The sequence below is a fragment of the Curcuma longa genome, chromosome 14, assembly GCF_044706935.1.
Source record: "Curcuma longa cultivar G26 ecotype Majalengka, Jawa Barat chromosome 14, ITB_CL_G26_1.1, whole genome shotgun sequence".
Taxonomy (NCBI): Eukaryota; Viridiplantae; Streptophyta; class Magnoliopsida; order Zingiberales; family Zingiberaceae; genus Curcuma; species Curcuma longa.
The window spans coordinates 4,257,427-4,273,604 of NC_133874.1; the positions used below are offsets into that span (position 1 = coordinate 4,257,427).

Sequence of the window (16,178 nt, forward strand, 5' to 3'; positions counted from 1 at the left end):
TGGCGTGATTGACTTGCCGTGTCTCTTGGCGTCGTTGGACGAAGGCAAGGGGGACCATGTTGGAATCTGTTGAGACGAAGATGAAGGAGTTTTTGTTAAACTAGGTTATACACTAAAACCTCCAAACGAATAAGGTTTTATTGCATTATCTAGCATTACGTTATATTTTATTCTCCATAACCTTGGTTATATGATTATTTGATAATACCATAATTAAGGTTATGCATGCGTTTGGTTTAGGGTTATCATTGATAACCTTGGTTATCTGTCTAAGTTTGTAAAGGATAGTCTTGTTTGATTTATGTTATAATCGATTCCCAAGTAATGCAATATCACCGTCACATCAGCAAAACATTAGCAAATGAGTTATAAACCTGGAATGTGATTATTGATTACCTTGGCAGCCTAAGATTTTCTGTGATTCCGGAGGTTAACAAAATTTTTTTCCATGATTAACTTCTGATTTTAAAACTAAGTTAATTAAAATATATAGTGAAACTGAGTTAATTAATTCAATAAACTTTAATTTAAATACTTATAAATTTAAAAGAAATAATTTAAAAAATAATTTTATTAAAATATATAAAAATTTATTTTAAAATTTAAAAATTATAAATATTTTTATATATTATCAATTTATTATCATCATTAATATTAATAATATTAGTATTATTAATTTAATTTATTCTAAAAGTAAATTGAATCAAGGTAATATAATAAATGTTAAACTTAATTATGTTTTATTTCCTTCAAATAAATAAGTTGAACTAAATAACATTAGGTTATGTTGTATACCCTATAACCTTGATTATCTGATTACCTGATAATCACATAACCAAGGATATGCATGATAACTTAAACCAAACGCACCCTTAGGGTATAAAAAAAATCGAAGCTCTCATAGTTCTCTTACCTTTTTACCCTTGTTACCTTAGGAAGTAACGTTATTACTCATTTTCATTTCTTACTCTCGTAGTGTTAATTCATCCGGTATCAAAGTCACCTTATCATCTAAAAGTTGTATTCCTTATATTCTTTTTTAGCTCTCATTCAATCATCAAGTAATGTGTATGTTTTCAAAGAGTCAGGAGACAAAATAGATCATCATTCATCTAATATATTAACTCTAAAAATGAATATTTGTTCTACAATATTAGACAAGTTAGAATTTCTTTTGATATGATGAAGAGGATGGAAAACTTTGAGTTTTCTATGACTACCACCGTAGAATATTGAAATTTGACTTGCAATCTTTTCACTAAAATTAAAAAAAATTATAAAATAATTTTTAAGTTCCTCATTGTAACTTAAGGATCCTCGTGGATGTTTTGTCCGTTCTCTAAATAAAAGTTAAGCTTTTGTAAATTTTAAATACTTCCATTATCAATATTTTATGTTTCAAATAATATATTAGTTTTTAATCCATATTTTAAACTATAGTCTTTATAAATATTATATAAATTATTTTTAGTATTTTATATAATAGTAGTATTAGCACTTCAAATTCATTTCCAAGATACAACGATGAACGTCTTGGAATAGTAGTACTTCAAATTTCGAGACCAGCGAACCTTCTCGTAGGCTTTTTAGATTCCGAATGCACTAGATGAGATGAATGCACAAGGAATAATGAGAATCGATGAATTCAATGATCTTTCCAGAGGGATCTATTTATACCAAATGAAGAGGTTGAATGCCCTTTGGGTGAGAGGATGTGTTCTTTGGGCTGGATCGATCTGGATCGTCCAATCTGGAGGGTTGTAACCCTTCACGTAGCCCATTTTAATCTCATCCATTAGATCTGAAGGGTTGTGACCCTCAGATCTCTCTTCTTGTCATCAGCCGTCGGATCTGGATCTAATGATCCATTTGATCTGACGCTTCAGATCAAGTCTCATCCCAAGCGGTCAGATCGTGACTCTTCATGATCCAACGCTCCAGATTGCATCACATGCGATCCATCACACTTCTTTGATCAACAGTTGCCATTTGTTGGCCCAGTCAGCAGTCCAGTCATCTCTCTTAGCCCACGCAGATGCCACATAAGCACTGTCACGTTACATGTGAGTCTGACATGTCACCCGAGTGCCACGTAGGCACTGTAATGTCATCTGGAGCATAAATTTAAGCTCCTCATGACGATGCGGTGCGCCTACAAAGCGCCCATTGCGCACGTCCGCACGTGGCGGGCTCACAAGTGCGAGCACCTGCTCGCCCCTAAGAAGAGATCACATGGTCTTTTTATATTAACTCTATTAACACAACATCATTAATAAGGAAAGAAAACACATCGAAAATTTTCGATGTGAGACTATTCCGCATGCATTTCCTTATATATAACATTAATTAATAATTAATGTTATTCGGACCGATTTTAAACAATTAATTTCTCATTCACCCTTAATCGGTTTTGAGCAAATTAATAGTCTAAATCTCTCTACGCGAAACATAGATTTTGATTTTGAAGTTAATTACGACTTTCATCAATTGATGGCATTCCGATTTTTCTATAAAATCGTATTGGTCCATTAAGGCCATAATATCCAACATTAAAGAATTGAAATTAAAAGTCATTAGAATTAAAGAACTGAAATTAAAAGCGATCGAAATTTTGAAATTCAAATATAAAAGTAGAGAAAATGATGTGAAAACAATGAAATGAGTTATTTATTTATAAAGTTTGGATAATAATGGACACTAAATCGTAGTCATTGATAAAAATGTCAATAAATATCAACCATATAAAAAAAACCTCTCGGCAGTTTCAACTGTCAGAACTGTCGATTAACTAAAAAAAATGAATGTTAGTTTGAATAGCGGTTGAACTGTTGATTTCATAGTTAATTTAGGGTTAGAATCATAATTAGCCTGGTCCCAAACATTTAACCTGGCAATGGGTAATCAACCTGTTGACCCGGTTATGGATCCAGGTCGGATTCGGGTCATTGTCAGGTTTAGTTGTCTTAGACACACGTAATAACTTTTTCAAAAATGCTCTAGCTCAAATTGTCAAAATCTCAAATATAAATTCTTGATTGTTTCATGATTCAACCATAGTCAAAAGTTAAGATTTTTCAAAAGTTTAACATTCACGTTGTAGTAACTACGAAATCGTAACTACTACAACTGAGCTATCACCCAGTTCCTTTTTATAGTAAGTTCATTGTAAATAGTAAGATGATGATACTCACTATTTGATGCCATAAATGAGTTTATGGAACTCTTCTATGTCTTAAAAATTAAATTTTTAATTTTTAGAATGTCCTAGGTCTATTAGCCGATTTCATCCTAAAAGTGGTTGATGGACTTAGAGATATCCAAATCACTCCAAACAAACTACTATGTGCTCAGCTTAGTCTCCTTATTACACTCACACTATCAAACAACTATCATGATACATTGTATTGAACCCATTTTTTTAAAAACTAATTCCCACTTTGAGAAATGATGTTGGAGTCTCATTGTAAATGGTATGACGATGATACTCCCTATCCGACATCACAAATGAGTTCATGGGACTCTCCTATAATAGATAACATTAAATTTTAGATTTTTAGAATGTCCTAAGTCCATCAATCGATTTTTGTCCCAAAAATGACATGATGGACTTAGAGATGTCCAAATCACTCCAAACAAATTCTTATGTGCTTGACTCAGTCTCCTTATTACACCCATGTCATCAAACACCATCGCGATATACTATATTGAGAGTAGTAATTTTTTTTAACTCGATTCAAGTATGATAAATGATGTCAAAAGCGCATTATAAGAGTTACGATGATTATACTCACTTACCGACACCACAAATAAGTTTCTTGGACTTCATTTTTTTGAAGATATCAAAATTTTGATTTTTTGAATAGCGAAGGTCCATCAACCAATTTTATTAAAAAGTGATTGATGGACGTAGAAAATTCAAAATAATTTCAAACAAAGACCTATGTACTTATCTAATACTTCTAAATATATCCATGTCTTTAAACAAAAATATGATATACTATATTGAGAGTAGTAATCCAAAAATGAACTCTTTGATGAAGATGAAGGAGAAGCTTAAATTTTTTTAGGAAAAAATAAGGTGGCTCGGAGTTTTTTTTCTCGGATGACTAGTAAAAAAGAAGAGGAGAGTATTATAGAAAAGAGAATGAGAATCAATACATGGTCAATCCAAAAAAATGAGGTATGTGTTTTGGATAATATAAAACTAAGTACATAGTTTGGGAAATTATCGAAAATAAACTAAAGAATAATAATAATAAATAATTTATAGGAAAAGTTTAACAAAATTCTTAATTTATAAGTAGTGTTACGGTTTTTTAGATTGAAATTTTTTCTATTTTTTTGAAACATTTTCCTTTTCAAAAAGGTAAAATTTAAAATTTAAAAGGGTGAATAAAATAAATATTTAAAATTAATTTTAGATATACTTAAATTTAAAAATTTTAAATAACAAAGTTAATAAAATAAATATTTAGAATTAACTTTGGGATATATTTAAATTTATTGAACAATATGATAAAATTTTATTTTATTTTAGCTTTAATCATTTTTATATTATATTCTAAAATAATAAAGTAAAAAAATTATTTACGTTTTACTTTCCCATTCTCGGAATCAAAGGAAACACAGTGGAAAATTTTTAATTTCAGTAATTCATTTACTAAAAATAAAATTTCCAAAACATTCTCAGATATTTTTTAATCATAAAGAAAAGAAACAAAAAAGAAAAAAACTGAGAAAATCACTAATTTATTTCGACACGCGTTTTTATCGCTAGTCTGAACCCATGCCTATGACAAGCTTCGTTTTTTGAGGGCCCCAACCGCCAAGCGGCTGAGTGTAATTGTGGGTCTTGGATTTGTTGTATAAATAAATAAATACCCTCAGCTTCCGGGCGCGCTCACTCCCTTCTTCCTCCATCACGAAGGGCCCATCAGATCAAGCGAGCGTTTGTTGTTTGATTGGTCGCTCTCAATTTGGGGCGAGATGAGCCGGTCGCCCGCCGGCGGCGGCGGCGGACGCGGACGGGAAGGAGTCTGGGCTCGACCGGTACGGCGCGCCGTCCGGATCGCTGCTCGGGGAAGCGGAGGCGGCGGCGCCCTTGCTCGGCCGGACGTCGGAGACGAGCTTCTCGGCGCCGCGAGGCTCCTACGGGGAAGGCGGTGCGGAGTTCTCCACCAAGGTGAGCGGCGGCGAATCGGCTTTGCTCCGCCACAGCAGCTCGCCGGCGGGGTTCTTTTCCCATCTCTTGATGGATGACGGTGAGCTTCCTCTCTCTTCGCATCCCTTGTTCGCACGATCCAATAATTTCTCACCTATTTACTCGTATCGGTGTATGGTGTTTTGTTCGTAGCACTTAATCCTCAGTGAGAATACTTTTAGGCGAATCCGCTTCCGTCAATGCTCCGTCACAGTAACTGACGGCGCCGTTGGTTTGGGTGGGACGGAGGTTGACAGGTTGTCTAAGGTTCAATGGACCAAATCCACATGGATGTGGATGATGGAGATGGCTGGCATCTGCCAAAGCCTGTGAACAGGCTCACGATAAGAATATCAAAAAGCTCAACATTTTTTTCTTCTTAAAAACAGGTGGTGTGGTGTGATGGTGAAATGTGGATATGAAAAGTAAAGAGGTAACTATAGCCGTCAATTTGAGTTGGACCCGTCGGATTGGCCTGCCCCGCCAAGCAATAGGTGGGTTGGGTTGAAATTTTATCAATCCATTTTAAGATGATTTTAGATGGGTTGACCTGCCTAGGCCCGCGACCCGCGTGGGTTGGCCGGCCACGGGCTTGTGTTGGCCCGCGGATTGAGAAAGTTTATTTATTTATTTTAAAATTTAAAATTAAAGTAGAAAATTTAATGAATTAGTGGGTTTGATTCATCTAAATTACAATTCAAGCTTAACAATTTCAACTTTATCAATTTAAACTGTAATCCAAATTTAAATTTTTAAATATTTTTTTAATTTTTTGTTAGGCCCGTGGGTTGGCCCACCTAACCCGCAACCCACCTTGGGTTGGGCGTTGGGTTGGAGATTTTCCAACCCGCCAAATTGGTGGGTCGGCCTGCCCTGCCATGCCATATGATGAGTTTTTAATGGGTTAACCCGCCCCGTCATGGGTTGACCCGTTTGACAGCTCTAAAGGTAACAGAGTTAGTGATGTGGTTAAAATCTACCATCTCACTGGAAAATTACTGACGTAGCTTCTTTTTTTGCGACGTGGACGGATTTGCATTGATTAACACATGTCAAAAGGCATCGAAAGTCAGCTCGGTAAGACTCCACTGATACTTAAGTCACAATGTCATGAAAGAATAGAATAGTAAAAACGTAGTAGAAAAAGAGAAGTTAGGGTTAAGATTAGATACTAGAGATCCCTTATACCATTGTTAACTATGCATTTATAGGGAATCACGCTCTGAAATCCTAATGGATTATTGAATTTTAGGGTTGCTGGTCATGTGTTAGAGGGGCATTATTATTTGGGGTATCACTAGTCCCTCTTTCAAGTCAGACTAAGAAGTTGAGTTGAATGTAGTCCGACTAAAGCAACCCGTGATGCTGTCTTGTGTATGAAGCATGGCATGCTAGAGTTCTATAAGAGCGACTCGGGAGCCTGACTCGGGAAGCCAGGTCGTTGAGTTGGATGGGGTGCTCGGGATGTTGAGTACTCAAGAGTGACTCACGATGTTGCGCAGTGGGACTCAAGATGTTGCACAGGAGTGAGTCGGGAGGCCGACTTGTGTGGAGCACTCGGGTTGAGAGGCCGAGTCGCATGGAGCACTTAGGGCGAAATGCCAAGCAGTGGGAGGCTGAATCATGTTGGGGACTCGGGCATGTCGAGAGTTACACTGGAACCATGCAGATTGGATGTGCTGGCGTGGATTGGGGCCACATAGGCTAACCTGGGTGGCTTTGTAAGTAGACATGACCTCGGGCCGAGTCTAAATCGGACTTGATCCCTATTAACCGTTGAATCGGCGGTTAATTGCCGGTTCAAACTTCCATTCAGACCGTCGATTAAATGGTGTATATATATATTGTTTTAAATGTGGGAACTGTCGGTTATCTGACGGTTCAGACCGTTAGGGGAGGGAGTTTGTTTTTTTAAACAGTTGAGATTATTTAACTATTTTTTGATCAACGATTATGATTTAGTATTTGTTATTCTCCAAACTCTATAAATAGGAAGCTCATTTCATTATTTCCACACCATCTTCTTTGCTATCATCTCTTAATTTTGAAATCTCGATTGCTTTCGACTTCAATTCTCTAATTAAAATAGGAGCTTCATCATCTCAGTCTTGAAGGAAGGAAATAGTCAATCCAGATATGGATCTCGACGAAATTCAATTTACCGATATTGAGCCAGAGCAAGTTTCGACACCTAAGACACAAGGAAGTACCGATACTTCTAAAGTTTGGGATACTTTTTCTTTAAAATCGTCTATTTTTATTAAACATTTTGAGAAGATCACTCCTCCGTCCGAAGAAATGCATGCAAAATGTAAGTATTACAAAGTATCCTATAAATTTCAATCGGGTGGCGACTATGGGTCATTGAAATGATACGTCGAAACGAAACACCTGACAGAATTTGGAATCGAACGTTCTCAAACGCAAATATCCATTTTCCTCGACTAGTGGAGGTATCGATTCAACTTTATTTAGATATTCTGATAGTAAATTAAGAGAATCGTTAGTTAGATTTGTTTCTGTAGAATATCTTTTAGTTTTAGGTCTAAATGCATATTTAAAGATTTTTGTTAAGAATCACTTAATCCACCTACTAAACGGGTTCCTCGAACAACACTTACCCGTACAATTAAAAGATTAGTAAGACAAGAAAAAAATTAATTGAAGAATTTAATAAATTAAATAATAAAATTTCTTTATGTCTTGATATTTGAAGTGATAATTGACAAATGCATTCGTATATAGGTGTGACTTGCCATAGATCGATAACTCCCGAAAATTTTAAAAATGTCGATTAGCCTATAGATTTTGATAAATTACACTGCTCATAACATTTCTTAATTATTATGCTTAATTTTAAAAGAATATGGATTAACTTTTAAAATATTTTCAATATTATTTGATAATGCTAGTTTTAATATTGCAAGTATTGAAGAACTTAAATGTATATATCAACCTGTTATTGGTGGTTTATTTTTTTATATTCGTTGCATATGTCATGTTTTAAATTTATGTGTTCAAGATGGATTAAAATTTTTAGAAAATCAATTGACCAATTAAAATTGCTATTTCTTATTTATGGCTGCATTATACTATAATGAAACAATGTGGTAGATTTTATAAATTTAATAAAATGAGATCTAAAAAATTTTTACGTGATGTACCAACACGTTGAAATTCAACATATCAATTATTATAAAATTCATTTCAATATAGAGAATTTTTATATTCATTTTTTGCACAAAATAATAATAATACTAATATATATTTATTTTCACACTACTGAAATATATGTAGTAGTATTTGTGAAATTTTAAAAGTATTTAATGATGCAATCAAAAAATTTTTCGGTGTTTATTATCCTACTTATTTAGTTATGGTGAATTGTTTTAGTATAACTTTAGTTTTAAATGAACATAGTATGGATGAATTTTTATCTCCTTGCGTATTAGCAATAAAAACAAAAATGGGAACAATATTTTTATTCTAATCCTGAAATTTATTTAGTTGCATTTGCTTTAGACCCTAAATTAGAGGTTTTACAAAAAATATTAGTTCTGTATTATGATACTTTAATTCCATTTAATGATTTCGTTACCGTAGAACAAATGTTAAGTTCCGGAGGTAATATATTGGATGAACGACGATCTACTTTGTTTCCCGACTTTTTGGAAGCGTAAGCAGTGCTTGATGAAAAAGGAGGCTAGAAGGGGGGGGGGGGGGGGTAACCACTATTTAAAGCTTCTATAAGGGTTAGTTTTCATCAACAAAATAAAAGAGAAACCAACGCAAATTGAAATGCAAATGATAAAATGAATAGAAGACAATTCAAACCTTATTTACGTGGTTCGACAGCCTTTGACTCATACTCCACAGCTTATGACCGTTTAGTGGGTCATTAACATTTCATTAATTTCTTACTTCTCAGAAACCATCCAAAGTTGGAGAAACCCTTTTCGATAGCCTTTCTTTACAAGAGAAGTACTTAGAACATAAGAAGATTACAATGGGAGCAAGCCTAGCCTGTAAGCCCCAATATATAGCCTTCAACCATGTTTTCACCTCAAACTTTACAACAACAACCGAACTGAGCCTTATCCCACTAGATGGGGTAGACTATTTTCACCCAAACTTTAAAATATATTATTTCTGGTTCAGTCAACTATGTTGTGATTCTAGCTAATTGATATTTGTCGCACAACCACTTTACCAACCTCTTCAGCAGACTATTTATACCATTACTCGATTGATCTTTGCAGCTAACCATTCTGTTGCAACCGTACAACTGCTTCATCAGACCACTCAATCTTCCATTAGTCAATTGTGCAACAACAAATCAATAGGTTTATTGTAACAATAAAGTTGTTTCTTGAGTCGATTCAAGACGCTATTAGTCGATTGTTAAAAGATCAATTGACTCTTACTTGTCATCAGTCGACTTCTCATAGTATTAGTCGATGGACTGGTCGACTAGATTACAAAAAGCAAACAGTAATCTTTAATTCATTTTTCATTTATTATCAACCAAATAGCCAACTTATATATGAGAACAGTAATCTTCAATTCCTTTTTCATTTATTGTCAACTGAATAGTTGAAAAACATATTCGTTGAAACACTAAGACCATTTTTAAGACTTAGTTTGAGTTTAATTTTACCCTCGATTAGCCCAGAATTACATGTGTTCTCACACATCTTTTCACACATGAAATCTGCATAAAACATTTGACTTCATATTGCTAAGAAATCTTGCTTCTGGGTCTTCCTCTTCTGTTAGACATCCAATCAACCTTAACTTACTAAGAAATCTTGTTTTTGGGTCTTCCTCTTCTGTTAGACATCAATCAACCTTTTACTAAGTATCCTGTCAACTTTGATCCGGTGAGATTTTCACTTACCAAGCATTAAGTTATCTTTGACCTGTCGGAACTTCTGATATTACACTGACAACACTTTTGACAAGGAACCTGCACCATTTGACATACCTCATCAATAATCCACACATTCTAACTTAGTCCTTTGCCCAAACATCAAAACCATCTAGGGACATGATTGCACCAATAATTTTCTTTTGAAAATTTTACTTTTTATAAACATTGAAGGTTTAAAAGTCATTGAATCATAACATCTTTTGATACCCTATAATATCGATCCTACCCTAGGTAAGCAAGCCATGCCTACATGACCCTACTCTAGGTTAGCATTCCCACTTACATATACAAAGACCTTGGACGATCGACCTTTCCTAGAAGTTTGGTAGGTCGATCGACCTTTCCTAGAAGTTTGGTACGACGACCGACCTCTTCCACTAGGTCAGCATGTTGGCACTTAGAGAGATTTGCAAAAAGTCACTAGCTATGCTAAGGACGAGCTTAGTTTAGCTCCCCACTTAGAACCCTTTCAAATTGCTATCAGACAAGCCTTCACTTTAGCAGCCAACTTCTCTAGATCAACCTTTCAATAGACCTTGATAGCTCAACTCCTATCGTTTGGAGAGTCCCACCTCGACATGACACCTAATATCCCACTGATCTGACTACCCGAATTGACTCTCGTACACCTCAGCTGCTTGACTTGGCTTGAAGGGGGAGGGATGAGCATTCCCGCTTACGCATATAAAGTTCTTGGACAAGAGGACCAAACTTTTCCCAAGAGGCTAGCAAGACAGTTGATCTCTCCTAGGTGGTTACAATTTATACCAAGTAAAATTAATTTTATTATCATTAATAATTCAATTAAATAAGTATCAAAACCATAATGGCACAATATGATACGACAATGAAACTTTTCTGTCAAAATTGCGAAACTGCTCGGGATTTTAAACCTTGAATTTAAAAGGCTTGTGCCATTGTTAAATGTTGAAAGGCAATCAACATATACTAATGGTCCACTAAAGGCACTTTAGAGGGGGAAAAACTCTTTTGAATTGCATTAGTCCAACAGACAATCATTACATCTCAACTATGACAATGGATAACTAAATCCTCTTAGTCCTCTATCTCAAATACACTTTCTGAGCCTACCTCTGTCATTGTATGAATCAATCTCAACTCAAAATGGGTAAGTGATATATAGCCAAATCTAGCATAAGATCGAAAATGTGCTAAGTCGACATAAAATCCCCAATTTGGTTTAGCAGTGAAGATGCTGCTTGACACACCTGTCCAACCCAGCAGCTCAACTCATGTATGCAGACTCCATGATCTTTGAACAACTTGAATAAAGCCCCTCTTTGACAAGTCTTGCACATTTGAGCTTAAGTGTGCGTCAGTGCTATTTGTGAACTTCGGTTTATCCTTCCTCCAGGTAAAGACATGTAACGAGAGTAATATGATATTATGATGAATTATTCAATTTGGAAGTTACTGAATGTGCATGAATAGGGAAGTTTAATCATGAATCAGTTAGTGGACTATTCTCAGAAGAAATCAATGAGTCTGGAATTTCTGTTAACTGATTTATTGATTACCCAATGGTCTACGTGTAACTGCAGAAATCAGGAGTTATCCTCAAGCAAGCAATGACACTGTTCACCCAATGAGACATTTGAGATCTCAATGGAACTTCTCAAGGAATAGACTTTCACAAATCTCTGAAATGTGCATTCCTGAAGTTGGAGATAGTGTTAACTGCAGCAGCAGCTCAGATGAGGCAGCAGGGCATGCCACAAATTCCTATATTTCTGGCAATTTTCAGTTAAGTTCATGGACTGATAGCAACTCAGTTATGTTTTCTGCTGCTTCTGACCAGCGGCTCAAAGACAATAATGGGGATAGACTTGGCAGTTTTAGTCGCATTGACTCTCAGGTAAGTTCAGCAAACTAACAAACCAAAGTTTGTGTCTACTAATGCAAGGGATATTTATCAACATATACTGAAGACTAGGAATTATCTTTTGTTCATGAGTTATGACAACACAATTCTTGTGGTTATGAATAACTTCTATCATTTAGTTTATGTAGGACATTTCCTTGAAAAAGAGATTTAATAGAACATGCAGGAAAAAACTCTGAAGATGTTTCTCCTTTTTGGCAGCAAGTTGTGATTAATAATTCAAACCACTTATTCATTATTCTTCACTAATTTCAGTATAGCTTGCCTATTACTTCCTTGGAAATGTCAAATGTTGAGAATTATCTCCAGCTTCAACAAGAATCGATACCCTGCAAAGTGCGAGCTAAGCGAGGTTGTGCAACCCATCCCCGAAGCATTGCTGAGAGGGTTAGCTCTTTCTTGTCCTCTTATATTTTCTATGATTGTTCACAAACAAGGCACAACAACAGATACCTTCATTTTCCAAGTCCATCCAATGTCTTTGTTTTTTAGTATTTTTCATTTTTGAAACTGCTTCTTCTTCAGAAGAATTGCCTATTGCTCATGTTTAATTTTCTATGGGTAATTAACATATCATGAACTGTCTTTTATATGGAAATTAGGTATGCAAACTTTTTTTGTGGATGCAATCTAGCCTATATGCCAAATCAATTATATCGTAGGACAAAGTTTGTGTAAAATGTTGCAAGTATCCATTAACTTTATATATTAACATTTAATTTTTTCTGACTTGTTATTTCTCTTGTAAAATTTTAGGAACGGAGAAACAGAATTAGCAAACGATTGCATAAACTGCAAGATCTAGTGCCTAGTATGGACAAGGTAATAAAAATTCCTAAAGCATGTATGAAGCAAAAGCATTCTTATACTCTTTTTAGCTAAGTGACTCATCTAGTCATTTAGTTTGCAAGTGGAGAATTCATCTTACTGGTTAATTCTGTTATGGACAGACATCTAGGTCATAGTATAGATAAGGTAATTGAAACTCTTCAAATCATGTACCTAGGCAAAAGCATTTTCACGTGACTCAAATATTTTATACTTGTTCAGTTATTTACTGAATTCAGGTTACTGCTAAACTATTATGTTTCATGGGAAGAAGACTAACTAATCAGGTTATTTTGATATCTTATAGCAAACAAGCACATCAGACATGTTAGAGTTGGCAATACAATACATCAAAGAACTGAGAAGCCAAGTGCAGGTTGGTATCTACTGCAATTAGATATTCCTTTCAATGATTAATTCTTCAGTGTTTATTACAATACATGTATCGTTTTCTGGATCACCGAATATTCTAAAATGTTGTGATGGGATTTTGAAGAAGTAAAAAGCATGTGCATTTTCATTAAGTTCTTGATCTCCCCATAATACTGGTCAGAATACTTAACTGTGTGGGATTCAAAGGATTTGAACCAAAAATAATGGTTTCATGGGTTCCTTGATAGAGGAGATATAAAGGAGTTTATAAAGAATCTCTATTGTATCTAATGGTTTCATGGGTTCCTTGTTTCTCTTTGGTCACACCTCTAAAAGTAGAGGAGATATAAAAGGGTTTATAAAGAATCCTTACATCCTCTTCTACATGGTGCATGGATGTAGAATATGCATGGATGTGGACTTGGTCAAGTGTGCACCAGGTTGGGCTAGACTTGGGATCAAGCTCGGGCACAAACAAAACTCTGTGGGATGCTCTCATTACAGTGCAAGTGCAAATAGTCAAGTTGGTCCCTGCCATGTATGACAAGGAATTTGTTGCAAAATGTTTTTTTTTTTTACATTTCTTTTTAAAAAAACTGCATCTTTTCATTGAAGGGTCTTTATATGAAATGATTATCCCCCTATCCCTCCCCTGCCTTTTTGATCGAGTTTTTCTTGAACAAGTTTATCGAACCTTTTTCAATCCAGTTTAATAGCCTTTTGGGTTTATAAATAAGGTTTTATTTATCCTGGTTTTTATTGGATTCTTGTGTGGGCAAGACATAAAATCCTAACTTATTTGCTTCTCTTCCTTGAGGGGCTTTAAGACTAAAAAGTGCATCTTCTTCCTGCATTCCTACATCTTGGGGTGCACCTATACAGAAAAAGTTGGTTATTGGATTTTGAGGGAGATCTGTGGATGAGAGGTTAATTATATTCTCCGTAAGGAGAAAGCCGACTTTTGTGGCACTTCAAGCATTTGATGAGTCTTAATTTTTTTTCGTAGTTTTGCTATTCTGTTTTCTGCATAAGTTCTACTTGGATTTTGAATTTTCTGATTAAAAAACCACTCCTGTCAATGTTTACCTCCATGGATTCTGACAAATTGTGCAGCAGAGACACAGTGAACAGGGTTCGAACAAAACTGGATCAAATTTCTGATCTACCCTAACATATCATGGGTTTATCTGTTGCCCACATTACAACTCACAATCTCTGATGGAATTATTTGTTTTGGCAGAAACTTAAACAAGAACGAGCGGATTGTACATGCACCAGCAAGCAGTTGGTGGCTTGATATCTGATCCATTCATGCATAAGATTGACCATGTGGTAGAACAGTTTCAATTTTTTTTTCACTGCCTTAAGATCAGAAGAATGCTTTCTGAGCTTGTCTCATATTTCACAGAGATTCCTAGTTGTTTTCTTTTGTTTATCATTTTTAGCCTTAACTTTCTCAAATATTGTGCTATACTGAATCTTGTGTGAAACTTTAGTTTCCATAAGTATTGAATTCTGGAAAAATGATATGTTTTTTTTTGTTTGTTGCATTTTAAATTTTATTTCAAGGAGAATGAAATGTTACAAAGAGGTAGTCTGGAAGGTTAGGGAATGGCAAAGATAGAAAATTGTACACAGGATCAGAATCATTTGTATGTCTGTCATTCATTTTCTCTCTCTTCCTCTCTTTTCCTCACCTCTGTCAATTGCATCTTTCATGATGAACAAAAGGCAAGTTTGGCTCCTCCCTTTGTTTGTTTTCCTATATCAACTAGAATCCAACTGATCTTGTTATTTTTTTCTTCCATTGTAATTTGACTACATATTGAACTTGTTATTCAGAATCACTTGTACCCATTGCAGATAATTTTCTGTGCTTCCAACAATCATAACTATTGCATATATAAATTATATGATGTATGGTGTGACAATTTACTACTGCAAATCATGACATTTAATTCTCATCTTCAAGATTTTCTCTTTTGGATCAAGATGGTCTTATAACAACCAAGTGCTCTCCCTCTTCTTGTTGATGATCTTCTACATGTAATAAATTATTTAGGCAAATCACTATAAAAAATTGATAAATTAGAGGTGAATATTAGCGACAAAAAAAATTCATCGTAAATTAACAAAAAATTTGATGACGAAAAATATTTTTGTCATGAATTTATGACAAATTTTTCAACGAAAATAAATTTATTGAAGAATTAGCAACATATTAAATTTGTCATCTAATTCATCGTTAAATTGCAATGAAAATATATTTCGTTGTTAATTTATAACGAATAAAATATTTGTCGTTAATTTAGCAATGAAAAAGTCATTCGTCATTAATTTGACGACGAAAAATATTTTAGTTGTCAGTGCGATGAAAAATTCATTTATCCGGTCCCCGTTGGCCACGGGCTGCAGGTTGACCCCCGTTAGCCACGAGCCACGGGCCGCCGCCCGACGGCAGCTCGCTTGGTGGCCACTGGCTGGGGCCCGACGGCCGTTGGCCAGGAGCCGCGGGCCATCTCAGGATCAGAGATCCCAATTTTATCTCTGTTTGTCTCAACTATTGTCAGTCTAAAATTTTGTGTGCCTTATTAATTTTTGAATTTTCATTTTAAGTTTTATAGGAAGATTTGGAGAGAAGCAAGATTTGCCTTGTTAATTTTAGAAAGCAACAAAAACATCACCTAGCATTATCAATGAAAATAGCTAGCATAGTACGAGAGTAGGGGTGTAATCGAACCGAATCGAGCCAAACAGTAAGAGGCTCGAGCTCGAGCTCGAGCTCGGTTCGTTTTTCCTAAGCTCGAGTTCGGCTCGAGTTCGATTCGAGCTTTAATTCTTAAACTCGAGTTCGGCTCGTAATGAAATTAAATAGTTTGCAAACGGCTCGAGTTCGGTTCAAAAAAGGCTCGTTTAAAGTTAAACGAGTTTAGTTCGAGCTCGGT

General features: G+C 35.1%; 1 protein-coding gene across 1 annotated transcript; it reads left to right on the forward strand.

Annotated features, from left to right (window-relative positions):
- The first annotated feature begins 2,141 nt into the window (after positions 1–2,141).
- On the forward strand, positions 2,142–14,757 carry LOC141845438 (transcription factor bHLH128-like). The gene is made up of 7 exons (XM_074733494.1): positions 2,142–2,235; positions 4,992–5,261; positions 11,693–12,006; positions 12,289–12,420; positions 12,790–12,855; positions 13,169–13,237; positions 14,474–14,757. The coding sequence occupies exons 1-7, from the start codon at positions 2,142–2,144 to the stop codon at positions 14,528–14,530; spliced, it is 1,002 nt and encodes a 333-aa protein (XP_074589595.1). The 3' UTR covers positions 14,531–14,757.
- Positions 14,758–16,178: the final 1,421 nt, after the last annotated feature.

What these genes read in the sequence shown, in the direction of transcription:
- LOC141845438 (XM_074733494.1), top strand. Translation starts at nt 2,142, where the DNA reads ATGCGGTGCGCCTACAAAGCGCCCATTGCGCACGTCCGCACGTGGCGG. An exon ending in CCCGAAGCATTGCTGAGAGG is followed by an intron (nt 12,421 to 12,789) that starts GTTAGCTCTTTC and finishes GTAAAATTTTAG; the next exon opens with GAACGGAGAAACAGAATTAG. An exon ending in TAGTGCCTAGTATGGACAAG is followed by an intron (nt 12,856 to 13,168) that starts GTAATAAAAATT and finishes GATATCTTATAG; the next exon opens with CAAACAAGCACATCAGACAT.